This window comes from Macrobrachium rosenbergii, chromosome 58, assembly GCF_040412425.1.
Source record: "Macrobrachium rosenbergii isolate ZJJX-2024 chromosome 58, ASM4041242v1, whole genome shotgun sequence".
Taxonomy (NCBI): Eukaryota; Metazoa; Arthropoda; class Malacostraca; order Decapoda; family Palaemonidae; genus Macrobrachium; species Macrobrachium rosenbergii.
Window position 1 is genome coordinate 21,371,163 of NC_089798.1, and position 13,274 is coordinate 21,384,436.

Consider the following 13,274-nt stretch of genomic DNA (forward strand, 5'->3'; position numbering starts at 1 on the left):
TTACATTTTTTTTATAAAATGTAGGATTACATTATTGGAAACACTCTGTTTCGTACCCTCTATTTTCTATAAATTTTTTAGTTCCTCTACTGTGCATGCGCAAATCCATGGCGTAGTAAAATTCTCACAATGACATCAGCTGATCCCACCCACGCAGGCCTGGCAGGCCACACTTCTGTCAGAGACCATGCGATGCAGGTTGGGTAAACACGTGTGGCTGTTTACATACAGCGACGTCAATCGAGAACAGTTTCCAACATGCTTTCGCAAAGTTTTTACGGTAAAACTAGCGGAAAACGCGTTAGTGCATCACATAAGAGACGTCTGGATTTGAGACAGGGCTCTGAATCTCATTTTCCATTATCATATATATCGATATTTAGAGAATTTTGTTGGCTTTCTCATAAAAATAATTCATTCACCTAACTGTTATAGCTTTTGAGTTACTGAACGATAATGTTGACAACGGTAACATTTTTTTTTTTCGTTTCAACAGCTTATAACGTCAAAATGAAACTGTTGCTGTTACCAAAGCCATTTTTCTTGACTCTCACTTCATTCCTCAACCTTTCCTCTACATTTTTGTATATTTACAAAGTAATTTCTATGAAAAAATCCGAGCTAGGGCTCTTCAAAAAAATGTCTAGCGATAATTCTCACCGTATGCCGGGCAGCGCGCTCTGTTTCTTACCCACTTTTCTATCAATTTTTCACCAACTGGACTTATTCGTTTTTCATTGTTTTATATGTCGATATTTAGAGAATTTTCTTGGCTTTCTCATAAAAAATAATTCATTCACCTAACTGTTATAGTTTTTGAGCTACGAACAATAATGTTGACAACGGTAACTTTTTTTTTTGTTTCGATAAATTTATAATGTCAAAATGAAACTGTTGCCGTTACCAAAGCCATTTTTCTTGACTTTCCCTTTATTCTTCAACTTTTCCTCTACTTTTTCATATATTTACAAAGTAATTTCTATGGAAAATAACCGAGATAGGGCTCTTCAAAAAAAATTTTTTCTAGCGATAATTCTCACCATAGGCCGGGCAGAGCGCTCTGTTTCTCACCCTCTTTTCTATCAATTTTTTCACCAACTGGACTTATTCGTTTTCCATTGTTTTATATGTCAATATTTAGGGAATTTTGTTAGCTTTCTCATAAAAAATAATTAATTCGTCTGACTTTCATAGTTTTTCGGTTATGAACGAAAATATAAAAATAAGTAAGGAATTTTTTTTTTCGTTAAATAACTTACATTTTTTCGTATTTAGAGGGCTGGGACTCTTATTCTGACTATTCCACCATAAAATATAAACATTTAGAAAAAAAGGACAGCAAAATGAACGTTGTTGGCATAAAATTTCTATTTTTGCTGAATTTTCAAAATAATTATTTTTTCGCACTGTCGAGCGCTCCCAGACACATCGGGGCTCATGTACCCTCAGTGATGTGATAACTATACAGATATGAAAGGGTTAATACATAAGTTCACTGGCCCAAAGTCTTCTTAAAGATGGTAATGCTAAGTATTCTGAGAGGAGAGTTTGCAAAAATAAACATGATAAGGATGTGGATTGAAGATGTTTGTAAAACAGGAAATTGTTCATTTTGCCAAACCATTTACCGTATTGGGTACAAACTGTAGACTGGTAAATAATGTTGTAATTTTGAATGATGTACAGTATGCAGAAGTAAGGATATGACAGGCGCTGGAGGAGTGGTACAGGTGGAATCACAGACTTTAAAGGCCAAATGTTATCAATAGTCAACTTTGCTACACAAAAGTGAGTACAACAACTATTTGCACTACAGATCAGCAACAAAGGTAGAAATCTGAGCAATTCTTCTGCTATTTTTATTAAACTTGCATGGGCTGAATACATGTACTATATTTATAGCCTGATATCTTTATTGGATTACAGGAGTTATCTATTAATAAGGTGAGAAAGAAGTCAAAACTACTTTCATATGAGTTCATGCACATATAAAAAAAGAACAGCTAAAAGCTGATAAGTTTGTGAAATTAGGGTGGTAAACATGGAAAATAGACTACAACTTTTAAAAAGTTTACAAGGAAAAACAAAAAAATTGCTGCATTAAAATAAAAACAATTTTATAAAACACTGGTAGGAATATCTGGTGGGGAAAATGGAGTTTACACTTTAAGAAATCTTTTTCAAGCTGTGAATTCCTCTCTTACCCTTGAATTTCATTCCAAACAAATTCTTTCCATAGGACTGATGAAGCAGCAACTTTTTAGTTTTCTCCTCCAAGAATGACTGATGGCTGCCAGGGGAAAAATATTTACACTGCAGCCCAAATACAAGAACTAATTACTTAACATACATCTAAACAACCTAAATAATAGTGTGAGCAAAAGCATCAAAGTTCAATACTTACTTTTACGATCTAAACCTCCACGGTATTTATCAAAATCTTTTAATCTAACTCGCTGTCCCAAAATCTCTAAAAATTCAGAAAATGCTGGACCTGCACTCTCATTATTGTACATTTCCTCTTCAGTTGTCTGACCAGCACGACAATATAGCACACCAATCTGAGAAAGAATAGACATTCTTAATAGACCTGGATGGTAGTTCAGTATATTAATAAAATTTAATAAAATTTTATATCTACGACAAAGTGTAAAAACTTACCCTTTAATTTCTAAGCACTCTCAAAGACTTGGATAGTACTTGTATTAACTATGAGAACACATTTTACTCCTAAGATGTGAAGCCCAAGGTGTAAAACACTACTCTTTAATCCCTAAGCACTTCTGGAATTAATACTCTTTCCTTCAAGATCTCCTTATAGATAGGCAGCAGCAAGTTGCTGTTGATGGGATCTTTAGCAAACTATGACCTATTATGTCTGGAGTTCCACAGGGTAGTGTTCTTGGTCCACTGTTATTTTTAGTGTATACTAGTGATATGGCTGTTGGCTTGGAAAACATGTTTCTTCAGTATGCCGATGATGCAATACTTGCGGGTGCAGTAGTTTCCACTTATGAGATATGAAGCTGCCCTTAGTCTCATTCGTGAATGGTGTAGTAAGTGGGGTATAAAGCTGAACTCTAGTAATACGAAAACACTATTGATTAGCAGATAACATACAGATTTTCCACACCATCCTACCCTTCAGGTGGATGGGGCTCTGCTGAATGAGTCTGAACTTTTAACTATTCTGGTGTAACTTTTGACTCACACCTTACTTTTGAGAAACATCTAATGGTGTAACTTTTGACTCACATCTTACTTTTGATAAACATCTAATGAAAGTGTTAGAGTGCGTCCTCAACTTACGGTGCCACCAACTTACGGCTATTTGATCTTATGGCGCTTTTTTAGTGCCGTTAACGGCATTTTACAGCACTGTAACTTGATGCAAAATCAAGTTACGGCATCGTAACTTGATGCAACATCAAGTTATGGCGCCATAAGCACCATTGACAGTGCTAACAGCAAGAATAGGCATCAAGTTAATGGCGCTTACAGCACTGTAACTTGATGCAACATCAAGTTATGGCGCCATAATTCAAGTTACGGCGCTGTAAGCTCCAATAACGGCGAAAAATTGACTTACGGTGTGACGCTGGAAAGGATCCCCTGCTGTAAGTCAAGGATGCACTGTATTTATAACGTGGTAAAATCAATGCAACTTGTTTTAGGTCATCTGACCTTCCTTTACTAAAATACTGGTCTCCAGTGCAGATGTCTGCTTCTGCCAGGGACTTATCTCTTTTAGATAGAGTGGTTTGTGGTGGTACGTTTCTGTTTCCTAATACTTTATTAATGGATGGTTTCATGTTTGTATATTTATCATAAGTTGTCTTTTAACAGAGATCTTTCACATTCACAATTGACCCCTGATCCCCTTTCCCTACTGACAGCAACTAGGTTTGCTGAACAGCAGCACCAGTATGCAGTAAATGTGCCTCAATGTCAAAGTTCTCAATTCCAGAGGTCCTTTATTCCTCACACTGCTGGACTGTGAAATGGTCTACCTGAGGATATCATACAATTGACTGTGGAATGGTCTCCCTAAGGATATTCTGCAATTGGAACTTCAAAAGTTCAAGCAAAGATGCAACGCATAGCTACCTTAATACAATTCTCCTTGTATTTTATTAATTACTTATATTTTGTCTATTTATTTATTAATTTGTTAATTAATGTTTTTTAATAAATGATCTCTCCTTTCTGTATTCGCTTAACCTTCTGTTACTTCTTTCTAACGAACACCAAAATCTTTAGGCGTGTTCCATATAAATACGGTTCTTCTGAATAATAATAATAATAATAATAATAATAATAATAATAATAATAATAATAATAATAATAATCAACGAAGGCAAATTCCTAAAAAACAAATAAATAAAAATCCAAGTGCATGAATATGAAAAAATAAAAATGTTCCACAAATATATTTGATTCTTTTAATATAAATCCATTACTTTATATATGGCCATTCCCAAATGTCAGCATTCCTAGATACTTGATATAACAGATACTTGATATAACAAAGAGGTTTCCCCGTTGTTTCTTAACACCCAGAGGGCACCAAGCATCCCTGTTGGTGAACAAGGCATGCTCCCATGCTGTCCAGACTCACCAAACAAGTGTGGAGTTTAGAGAAGTATTTGTGTAAACCAAAAGTGATATAAAAAAATAAACTGTTTTCTGAAAATTTCACGCTTTGAAATATATCCAGTCAGTTTACCTGAGCAGCTGTTTGAAAGGGAAGGCTTCTTTATACATAACTATCTTTTCTCTCTATGTACTAGGACAGCCAGTAGGTCAACTCCCGAGTAAATACATCAACGAAATAAGTCCTTGCAACTAACAAAGTCTCATAACGTTCAACCAGATCGTAATAAGTAAGGTCACGGTAGTATTTTAATTTTTCTTTTATGGGGCAGTGTATTTTAGGTTATGTCTGCTCTTTTAATACGATGTATTAGTCAGTACCCTGTAAAATTATACAGTATTCAAAAAAAAGGAAAAGCTAGAAGGGGCAAAGGCCTCTAGCACAACGAGACTAATCATACACACACATATCTAAATTTTGTCAGGTCCCCACAATAAACTCTAAGAAATGAATTTGGTGATTTCAATGAAGCATAATTCAACAGCTTCAAACTCCATATTTCTTTTAAAAGATGCAGATACAGTAAAAGCCCAAACTTCATGACTCCTAATGCTAACCTCTGAATCCTATGCTTTAGAGGAGTTCTTACAAGGTTCATGACCCTACATTATAATAAACTTTGGTCTTCCTATGAGATGTTCTCATGGCCCTGACATGGAGTAGGTTAAGGTCTTCCATCACCTGCACTGACTCAGAGATCTGGGCACTACATCTGTTGCTACTAAGGCCAAGCTACTAAAGTCACCGATACACCGACTGACCATACTGGCAAGGACCAGTCTTATGAGAAAGAATGGTAGAAAAGTAAATGGCCCAAGGCTGTCCAAGCAAATTATACAGGCATCATTTGCATAGCTGTCTGGTCTGGAAAAGCCAAACAATAATTCAGCAGTGTCTTGCTGATTTCAGAAGCAAACAGGCCTATCTGGGAAATCCCCCACCATCACCAGAATGTTCTAAAAATCTCCTAATAGAGAGATCATTCTTTGTGTAGAATATGATTCTGGCAGCAATTTGAGTCTGTTGATTGATTATGATTATGAAATTTAGGTCTTGAAGACCAAGTGCCGGAACCCATCCGGATTATTCAATGCAGATATGAAGATGAAATATACAAATTAATGATGTGATTTATAATGAAAAGGTGAATGATACCATACTGTACTAGTAAAATTCAGTATTAAAATATGAACGTAAAAAATGAAAAATGATATTATATAACCATAAAAAATACAAAAATATAAAAATTATATATCTAAAATATATACTTTATGTATAAAACAAATATGACAAATCTTTAATAAATATACTGTAACATACTTAATGATTAAGGTGGTTTAGCAAGATGTTGCCTTACCCTTAACTATTTTCTTTTCTTTATCTTTACCTAAGATTTCCTTTTCAAAACCATCACTACTGTCTTCCATCAGTGTTTAGCGAATCTAGAGATGTGTCAAATGGGTACAGAGGTATTTGCGACATACGAATTTTTCCAATGATTAACAAACCTCGCAGGTGGAAGACATGCATCTTGAGTGTTTGTTAATTCAGTGCTTAACATACAGTCACCTTTTGGGGATTCAGCATTGACCATCAGTGGCCTGAACATTTTTCTGGAGTGCCTGCATACAGTGACACGTGGAGCAGAGGTTAGTGTTAGCATAGAATGTTCTAAAAGCCTGAGGTCTGGTTCTAGTCGGATCTTTGGGTGTGTTGAATGGAAATGTGAATCCGTTTGCGCATTACAAAAATTCCCAAGTGCGAAGGGGCTTGTGAAAGATTGTTCACTCCTTCGTGAAAGACCAGAGTGGAAGGACGTGTTGATTGTTTGGGAAGTGGGATTCTCGGTCGCTGGAATAGTAAGTAGAAACTTAGAAAATTACTAACCTTTACAGACCTGATTATTTTAGTGATTGTTCCTTAACCATTATCTAACACTTATATGGTGTATTTCTGTGTGTTTATGATCTGGGTGAACTCTGATTTTTAATGGAGATGGTTTTATTCTTTGGCAGAATGTTACAAATGGACCCATGGCTAAATTGGGATGGTCACGCATCTGCACTGATGTGTATAACGGAGCCATTGTGGGAAGTGGTCATTTAAAAGGAACTATGATGAAAGGACTTATTGGGGCAGAGAGTGAAATGGGGAAGGATCTCATTTATAATTTTGGTGTTTGCTAAGATGTTTGGTTGGAGGGATATTCATTTATCATTTTCATTCCTTTTTTATGCTTTTAGCATTTTTTCTTATTTACCATATTTTTAACTAGTTGTTTGTTGGCTTTACAGAATAAACTATATTTGGTAAAATAGGTTTGATTTCCACACCATAGATAACATAGGTGCAGGAGTGTGTGTGTGTGTGTGAGAAAGAGAAAGATCTTGAAGGTCGATGCTATCAGGTTGACCAACGCCTGCAACTTCCATTGTTCCCATTATTATTTTTGTTAAGTATGCAAGCATTTCTTGATGTTTATTTTATATGTTACTGCTTCTTTCTTGCAGTATTGAACTTAATCCTGGTCCACAGAACTGATCACAGAAATGTTGTATTTTATACAGACTTGTCTAGATTATATAAGAATAAAAAAGGACTTGGATGTTGCTGCTGTCAATTTTGATATCCTCTTTCATTCTGAAAGGAAGGAGTAAATTCATTCTTGCTTTCTGCTGATATCTCCTGAACTCGGGTGTATCAATCTTTTTTTCTATTCCCTTCCATCTATTCACTTATCACTTTCTGTAAATTCTCTCTATCTCTCTCTCTCTGCAGGCTGATTTCCCTTTAGAGTCATTGTGGGTTTATAGTCTGTTGGCTCTGTCCATAAGGATTTTCAGCTGAAGATTTAAAGAAAAAAGAAAGAAGAATCCACAGGCCTGCCTTGAAGAACAGTTCCACCCTTGAGGTATCATGTAAATACTTCTACCGATATCCCTCAGGATCAAACATTATTTGGTAGTAATTGATAATCCTACCACAGTTCTCACTATTGGCTTTAGATATAAACCTCAATCACAGCTATGATACCTTTTTCTTATTTTATCAGGTTAAATAAATCTTACCAAAAATTGAAAATTCCACAAAACCAAATTAAAATACAAATATACAGGACTCTTGGATTAGAAGCTGGTAATGAATTCCAGGGGTTGAAGAGCCCCCCCTCACCTAGCTAAGATTACCCGACTGCATCCAGTCTAGTTCACCTACAGGCTGACGCTATATGTGCTGTTTTCAAAGGTTTCTGAACTGTTTCAACAAATGGAAAGTCCAAACTTATATGTGATGAAGAACAATTCCTTTTAACCCTGTCAGCAATATCTGATATGAGGAGAAGTTAGATACCACGCTTCCTAGAGGAGGACAGCGTTCTATCCGAGCATGACTAGTGTCAATGACCTGCCTAGTGAGTCCATGAAAAGATATCACTATTACCGGCACAAGCACAAGTTTAACAGTTGGGCAGTGGCTAGAAAATGAAGCACAGCTGCAAAAACAGGAAACAATACATTTCTCACTAGTCACAGTTAAGGTCTGAGAATTTCCTGCTGTCAAAAGCAATGTTGAAAGTTTACTTAAAAGTAAACTGCAAACTAGGAACATGTGTTCCTCTTTATCCAGAAAATAGACAAAAACTGTCTGATGTTATTAAAAGAGTTGCATGTGCAAACTACAAGACTTGTGAGAACAAGAAAACTGAATTTCCATATTGGTTTTTGCCACAGAAGAACAACTGCTAAATCTGCTATGTTACTTGAGGACGGCACCTGCTCTGAGCTGTAAATAGTCAATTGGTATATACCCTGGCAATTATGGTGTGTCTGGTATCAAATCCATTTGTGCATCACATGAATGACTTCTCTTTTATCCATAAAAAGAGGTAACCTGAAAAGTAATGATGCTTCTTAGTTAATAAAATTGTGTAAACTTCCAGAAACAGGATGTATTTTAATGCAACCAAAAATTCCACGTGGTATTGCCCAAAGAGGACAATGAGGCCAAAGTTATTTCCCTGAACCCTGAGATAAAGGTGAGTGAGTAGCAGAACATCCTGAAGGGGTAGCTTGTTTTGGAGCTACAACAGCCTGCTTTACTGGCCACAAGAGAAGTTGTGGCAAATTTCAATGTTGGCTGGCGCCACAGGTTCATGAACTGAAGTAGGTAAGTATGTAACTTGACGTGGTGGCCAACACCTGTATCCCCTAAAGAAAGGCACATCTTTTACATAGAGGGAGTAAATGGCTGAACTTCATGAGGCCTGAAGAAGAATCCACATCTTCATGCACATTAAGCAATTCAAACAAGCTCTCATCCTTCATGACAACAAGACATATGGCAACATGGGAATTCCTCATTTACCCCACACTAACTAACTTGAGAGTGTTTGACTTCAATATATGATCTTAAATCCAGAGCATCAGAAACAAGGCAATGTCAGAGTATATCTCCACACATCTCTATCAGTGAATACACATCTCTATCAGTGAATAATAGACATATGGAAAATCCTCAGAGTTGGAATCAGGGTAGAGTTGAGAAAATTGCAGCTGCAAAGCAAGATGTGGCTGCACTTTGGACATATAAATGTAATTTAAAATTGCCTGTAGTTTATCATCTACTGACAACTCTGCCTTGAGGTGCTTTGAAAAAGATGAGGAGGAGTAAGACACCAACTGCTGCAAATCCATGTCTTAACAGCTGACAAAACAGGTGCACCACAAGCCAGGTGAGATGCAGCTTGTTGCTGGGGAGGCAATGAAGATGATGAAAAGGTGAACTATTTGGAGGTACTGTACTGGAGTGTAGGCCATCCAACAGGCATGTGAAAAAATTAACCTAGCATTGGTGTCAGGGCAAAGACTAGTACAGTATAAGCATTAACAAACAGCCCTGAAAACTGAGGTCTAGGAATACAAAAAGAGATAAAAAAAAGTACAATAGCTGCAACACAAGACAGCCAAACTAGAAGAAAGCAGAGGTGCAGAAGAACTGCCTGGCACCTGGACACTACGGAAGGTGGCACAGTTAGTGCCTGAGGAAATGAGACAAGCGCAAAATCCCACTTGCACTTGGCTAACCCGGCTAATACTGTTCTTCATTCCACTTCTCTAAACCATCAAAATCAGCATGTCAGCATCTGGCAACAAACAAAACCTCAAAGAGGTTTGTTGTGCTCCTCCCAAGGAGCTGAAGGGCATAAGTATGATTTCCTTCTACCAAAACAGTTTTTGAGGGATTGCAGGCCCACCCCTCCTCCCGAGTTAGATGACTGAATGGAAGTGGTAGCAGGCACATCCCTCCAACTTCTGATGCAACTTAGTTCCCTGGTTCACAACTCTCTAAGAAAGTCACTGAACTGACAAAAGGTAGTCCAGAGTCTAGTTCCTTTACAGACAAGGACAAAGGCACACTCTCCTGTGGTGAGAGGACACAGAACAGCTGGAGTCACATGCCCAGCTTCTTTGTTATTCTTTTGAAATTTTACTAGTTCCACCAAAGACGTAAGGAACTGAAAATCTTACTGCATACAAGCTTAAATTTTAGGGTAAAAAGAAGGATCAGATGCAGAAAAAAGGGTTGGAGGATTAGGAATGGACCCGGGTGTATAGTTTCTCAGGAGCGTTCACAAGGAACATTGCTCAACTATCCAGGCCTACCTGTTCCTCAACTACCTGCTTCATATAGGGACAAATACCTTCAACAAAGTGTTTCCTGTTTCAACCTGCTTCTCCCCAATTCCTGTGCTTTACATACCCTTTCATAACATTACTAGCCCAATCACCCCAACTCAGGGCAGCAATCTTCCATGTCACATCCTTTACTGATACACACTGGACTTTTTGTCAGCCCATCAAGCTGAGCCAAAGACAAAGGATTCCCTAAATAATGATGTCCCAGTGTAGCACAAGACAAAATTGAAATAATTCCCACCAGACATAGGGCACTGCCAGTGATATGAACAGAATGGCAGCAAAAACCAACTGGGCATAGTAAACAGAGTTACTCTATCCTTACCTACTGGAAAGAAGGTAAACAGGAAAACATTATAAGTAGGTAAACCAGGTACAACCCTTCTATTTTCTCTTCCTTTTTCTCACCTGCCAAGGAAGACTGCAGTTGAAACTTACAGAGAGAAAGAGCTACGGTAATAACAAAAAACACAACTCTACATTTAGAATTTTCATTTTTCCAGGGCAAGTGGTATGATACAAACTCAAGAATAATGGGCATCCAGGCAGTAGCACTGTGCCTTCTTTCCAAGTCTGCCTACAGTTTTAAGTGTATACAACCAATACTCTACAGCTTTCTGTACTGCTACTATTTTTTTATACCTTCCTGTATCTACACTGTTTTTAAGCAACCATAATGTCTATGAAACACCCGACCATGTGTCCTGTACTTGGTTAGGATAATGTTCTAGAGGGGAAACTTAATCAAAAGGCACCTATTCAGATAATGTTCTTGAGGAGTAATTTAATTGCAAGGACCCATTCAGGATAATATTCTTGAGGAGAACCTTAATTACAAGGCACCTATTCAGGATTATGTTCTTTAGGAGAAACTTACTTGCAAGGAACCTATTCAGGATAATTTTCTTGAGGAGAACCTAATTGCAAGGCACCTATTCAGGACAATGTTCTTAAGGAGAAACTTAATTGCCAGGAACCAATTCAAGACAATGTTCTTGAGGAGAAACTTAATTGCAAGGAACCTATTCCGGATAATTTTCTTGAGGAGAACCTAATTGCAAGGCACCTATTCAGGATAATGTTCTTGGGGAGAAACTTAACTGCCAGGAACCAATTCAAGATAATGTTCTTGAAGAGAAACTTAAATGCAAGGCACCCATTCAGAATAGTATTCCTGAGGAGAAACTTAGTTGCAAGGAACACATTTAGGATAATGTTCTTGAGGAGAAATCTAATCACATGGGACCTATTCAGGATAATGTTCTTGAGGAGAAGCTTAATGGCAAGGAACCCATTCAGGATAATGTTCTTGAGGAAAAACTTAATTGCAAGGCACCTATCCAGAATAAATAATGCTCTTAAGGAGAAACTTAACTGCAAAGCACCCATTAAGAATAATGTCCTTGACGAGAAACTTAATTGCAAGGAACCCATTCAGGATAATAAAATGTTCTTGAGGAGAAACTTATCACAAGGCACCCATTCAGAATTATGTTCTTGAGGAGAAGCTTTATTGCAAGGCATCCATTCAGAATTATGTTCTTGGTAGAAACTTTATTGCAAGGCAACCATTCATGATAATGTTCTTGAGGGGAAACGTAATTGCAAGGCACCCATTCATGATAATTTTCTTGAGGGGAAACTTAATTGCAAGGCATCCATTCAGGATAATGTTCTTGAGGGGAAACTTAATTGCAAGGCATCCATTCATGATAATGTTCTTGAGGGAAAACTTAATTGCAAGGCATCCATTCAGGATAATGTTCTTGAGAGGAAACTTAATTGCAAGGCATCCATTCAGAATACTGCTCTTGAGGGGAAACTTAATTGCAAGGCATCCATTCATGATAATGTTCTTGAGGAGAAACTTAATTACAAGGCATCCATTCAGGATAATGTTCTTGAGAAAAAACGTAATTGCAAGGCACACATTCAGAATAAAGTTCTTGAGGAGAAACTTAATCACAAGGCACCCAATCAGGATAATGTTCTTGAGAAGAAACTTAATTGCAAGGCAACCAATCTGAATTATGTTCTTGAGGAGAAACTTAATTGCAAGGCACTCATTCAGAATACAGGCAGTCCCCGGTTTACGACAGGGGTTCTGTTTTTACGCCGCATCGTAAACCGAAAAATCGTCGAAAATCACCAAAAATCCTTAGAAAACCTTACTTTTAATGCTTAGGGGTATTGAAAACGATGTAAACTACATTTTTATTGAGTTTTTCATCGAAAAAACCTCCAAATTTTTATTATTCTGCCATTTTGGAGCCATATTTCTTCCGTTGGATCGGCGTACGACGCATCGTAAACCCGGAACATGAGCTGTAAACCGGGAAATAATTTCTGATGAATATATTTGAAAAGCGTTGTAACCTCAGAATGTCGTAAGCCAGACCTGTCGTAAACCAGGGACTACCTATAATGTTCTTGTGGAGAAACTTAATCACAAGGCACCTAACCAGGATAACGTTCCTGAGGAGAAACTTAAACACAAGGCACCCATTCAGGATATTGTGTTCTTGAGAAGAAACTTAATTGCAACACACCCATTCAGGATAATGTTCTTTAGGAGAAACTGAATTGCAAGGCACCCACTCAGATAATATTCTTGAGGAGAAACTTAATTGCACAGAACCTATTCAGGATGATGTTCTTGAGGAGAAACTTAATTGCAAGGCTCCCACTCAGAATACATACGGTAATGTTTTTGAGGAGAAACTTAATTGCAAAGCACCTATTCAGGATAATGTTCTTAAGGAGAAACTTAACAGCAAGGCAACCATTCAGAATAATGTTCTTGAGGAGAAACTTAATTGCAAGGCACTCATTCAGGATACTGTTCTCGAGGAGAAACTTAATTACAAAGCACCCATTCAGAATAATGTTCTTGAGGAGCAACTTAATCGCAAGCCACCTATTCACAA

The 13,274-nt window shown here is 37.3% G+C and overlaps 1 protein-coding gene across 5 annotated transcripts in view; it reads right to left on the bottom strand.

The window, feature by feature from the left end:
* The window catches only part of LOC136837308 (signal-induced proliferation-associated 1-like protein 1), a 338,251-nt gene that overhangs the window by 219,445 nt on the left and 105,532 nt on the right, over positions 1 to 13,274 (bottom strand). For all 5 annotated transcript variants that reach the window (XM_067102054.1, XM_067102052.1, XM_067102051.1 and 2 more), the window contains exon 6: positions 2,405 to 2,561. In XM_067102054.1, the coding sequence (XP_066958155.1) occupies positions 2,405 to 2,561 (157 nt within the window). The remainder of the gene's footprint in view (positions 1 to 2,404; positions 2,562 to 13,274) is intronic.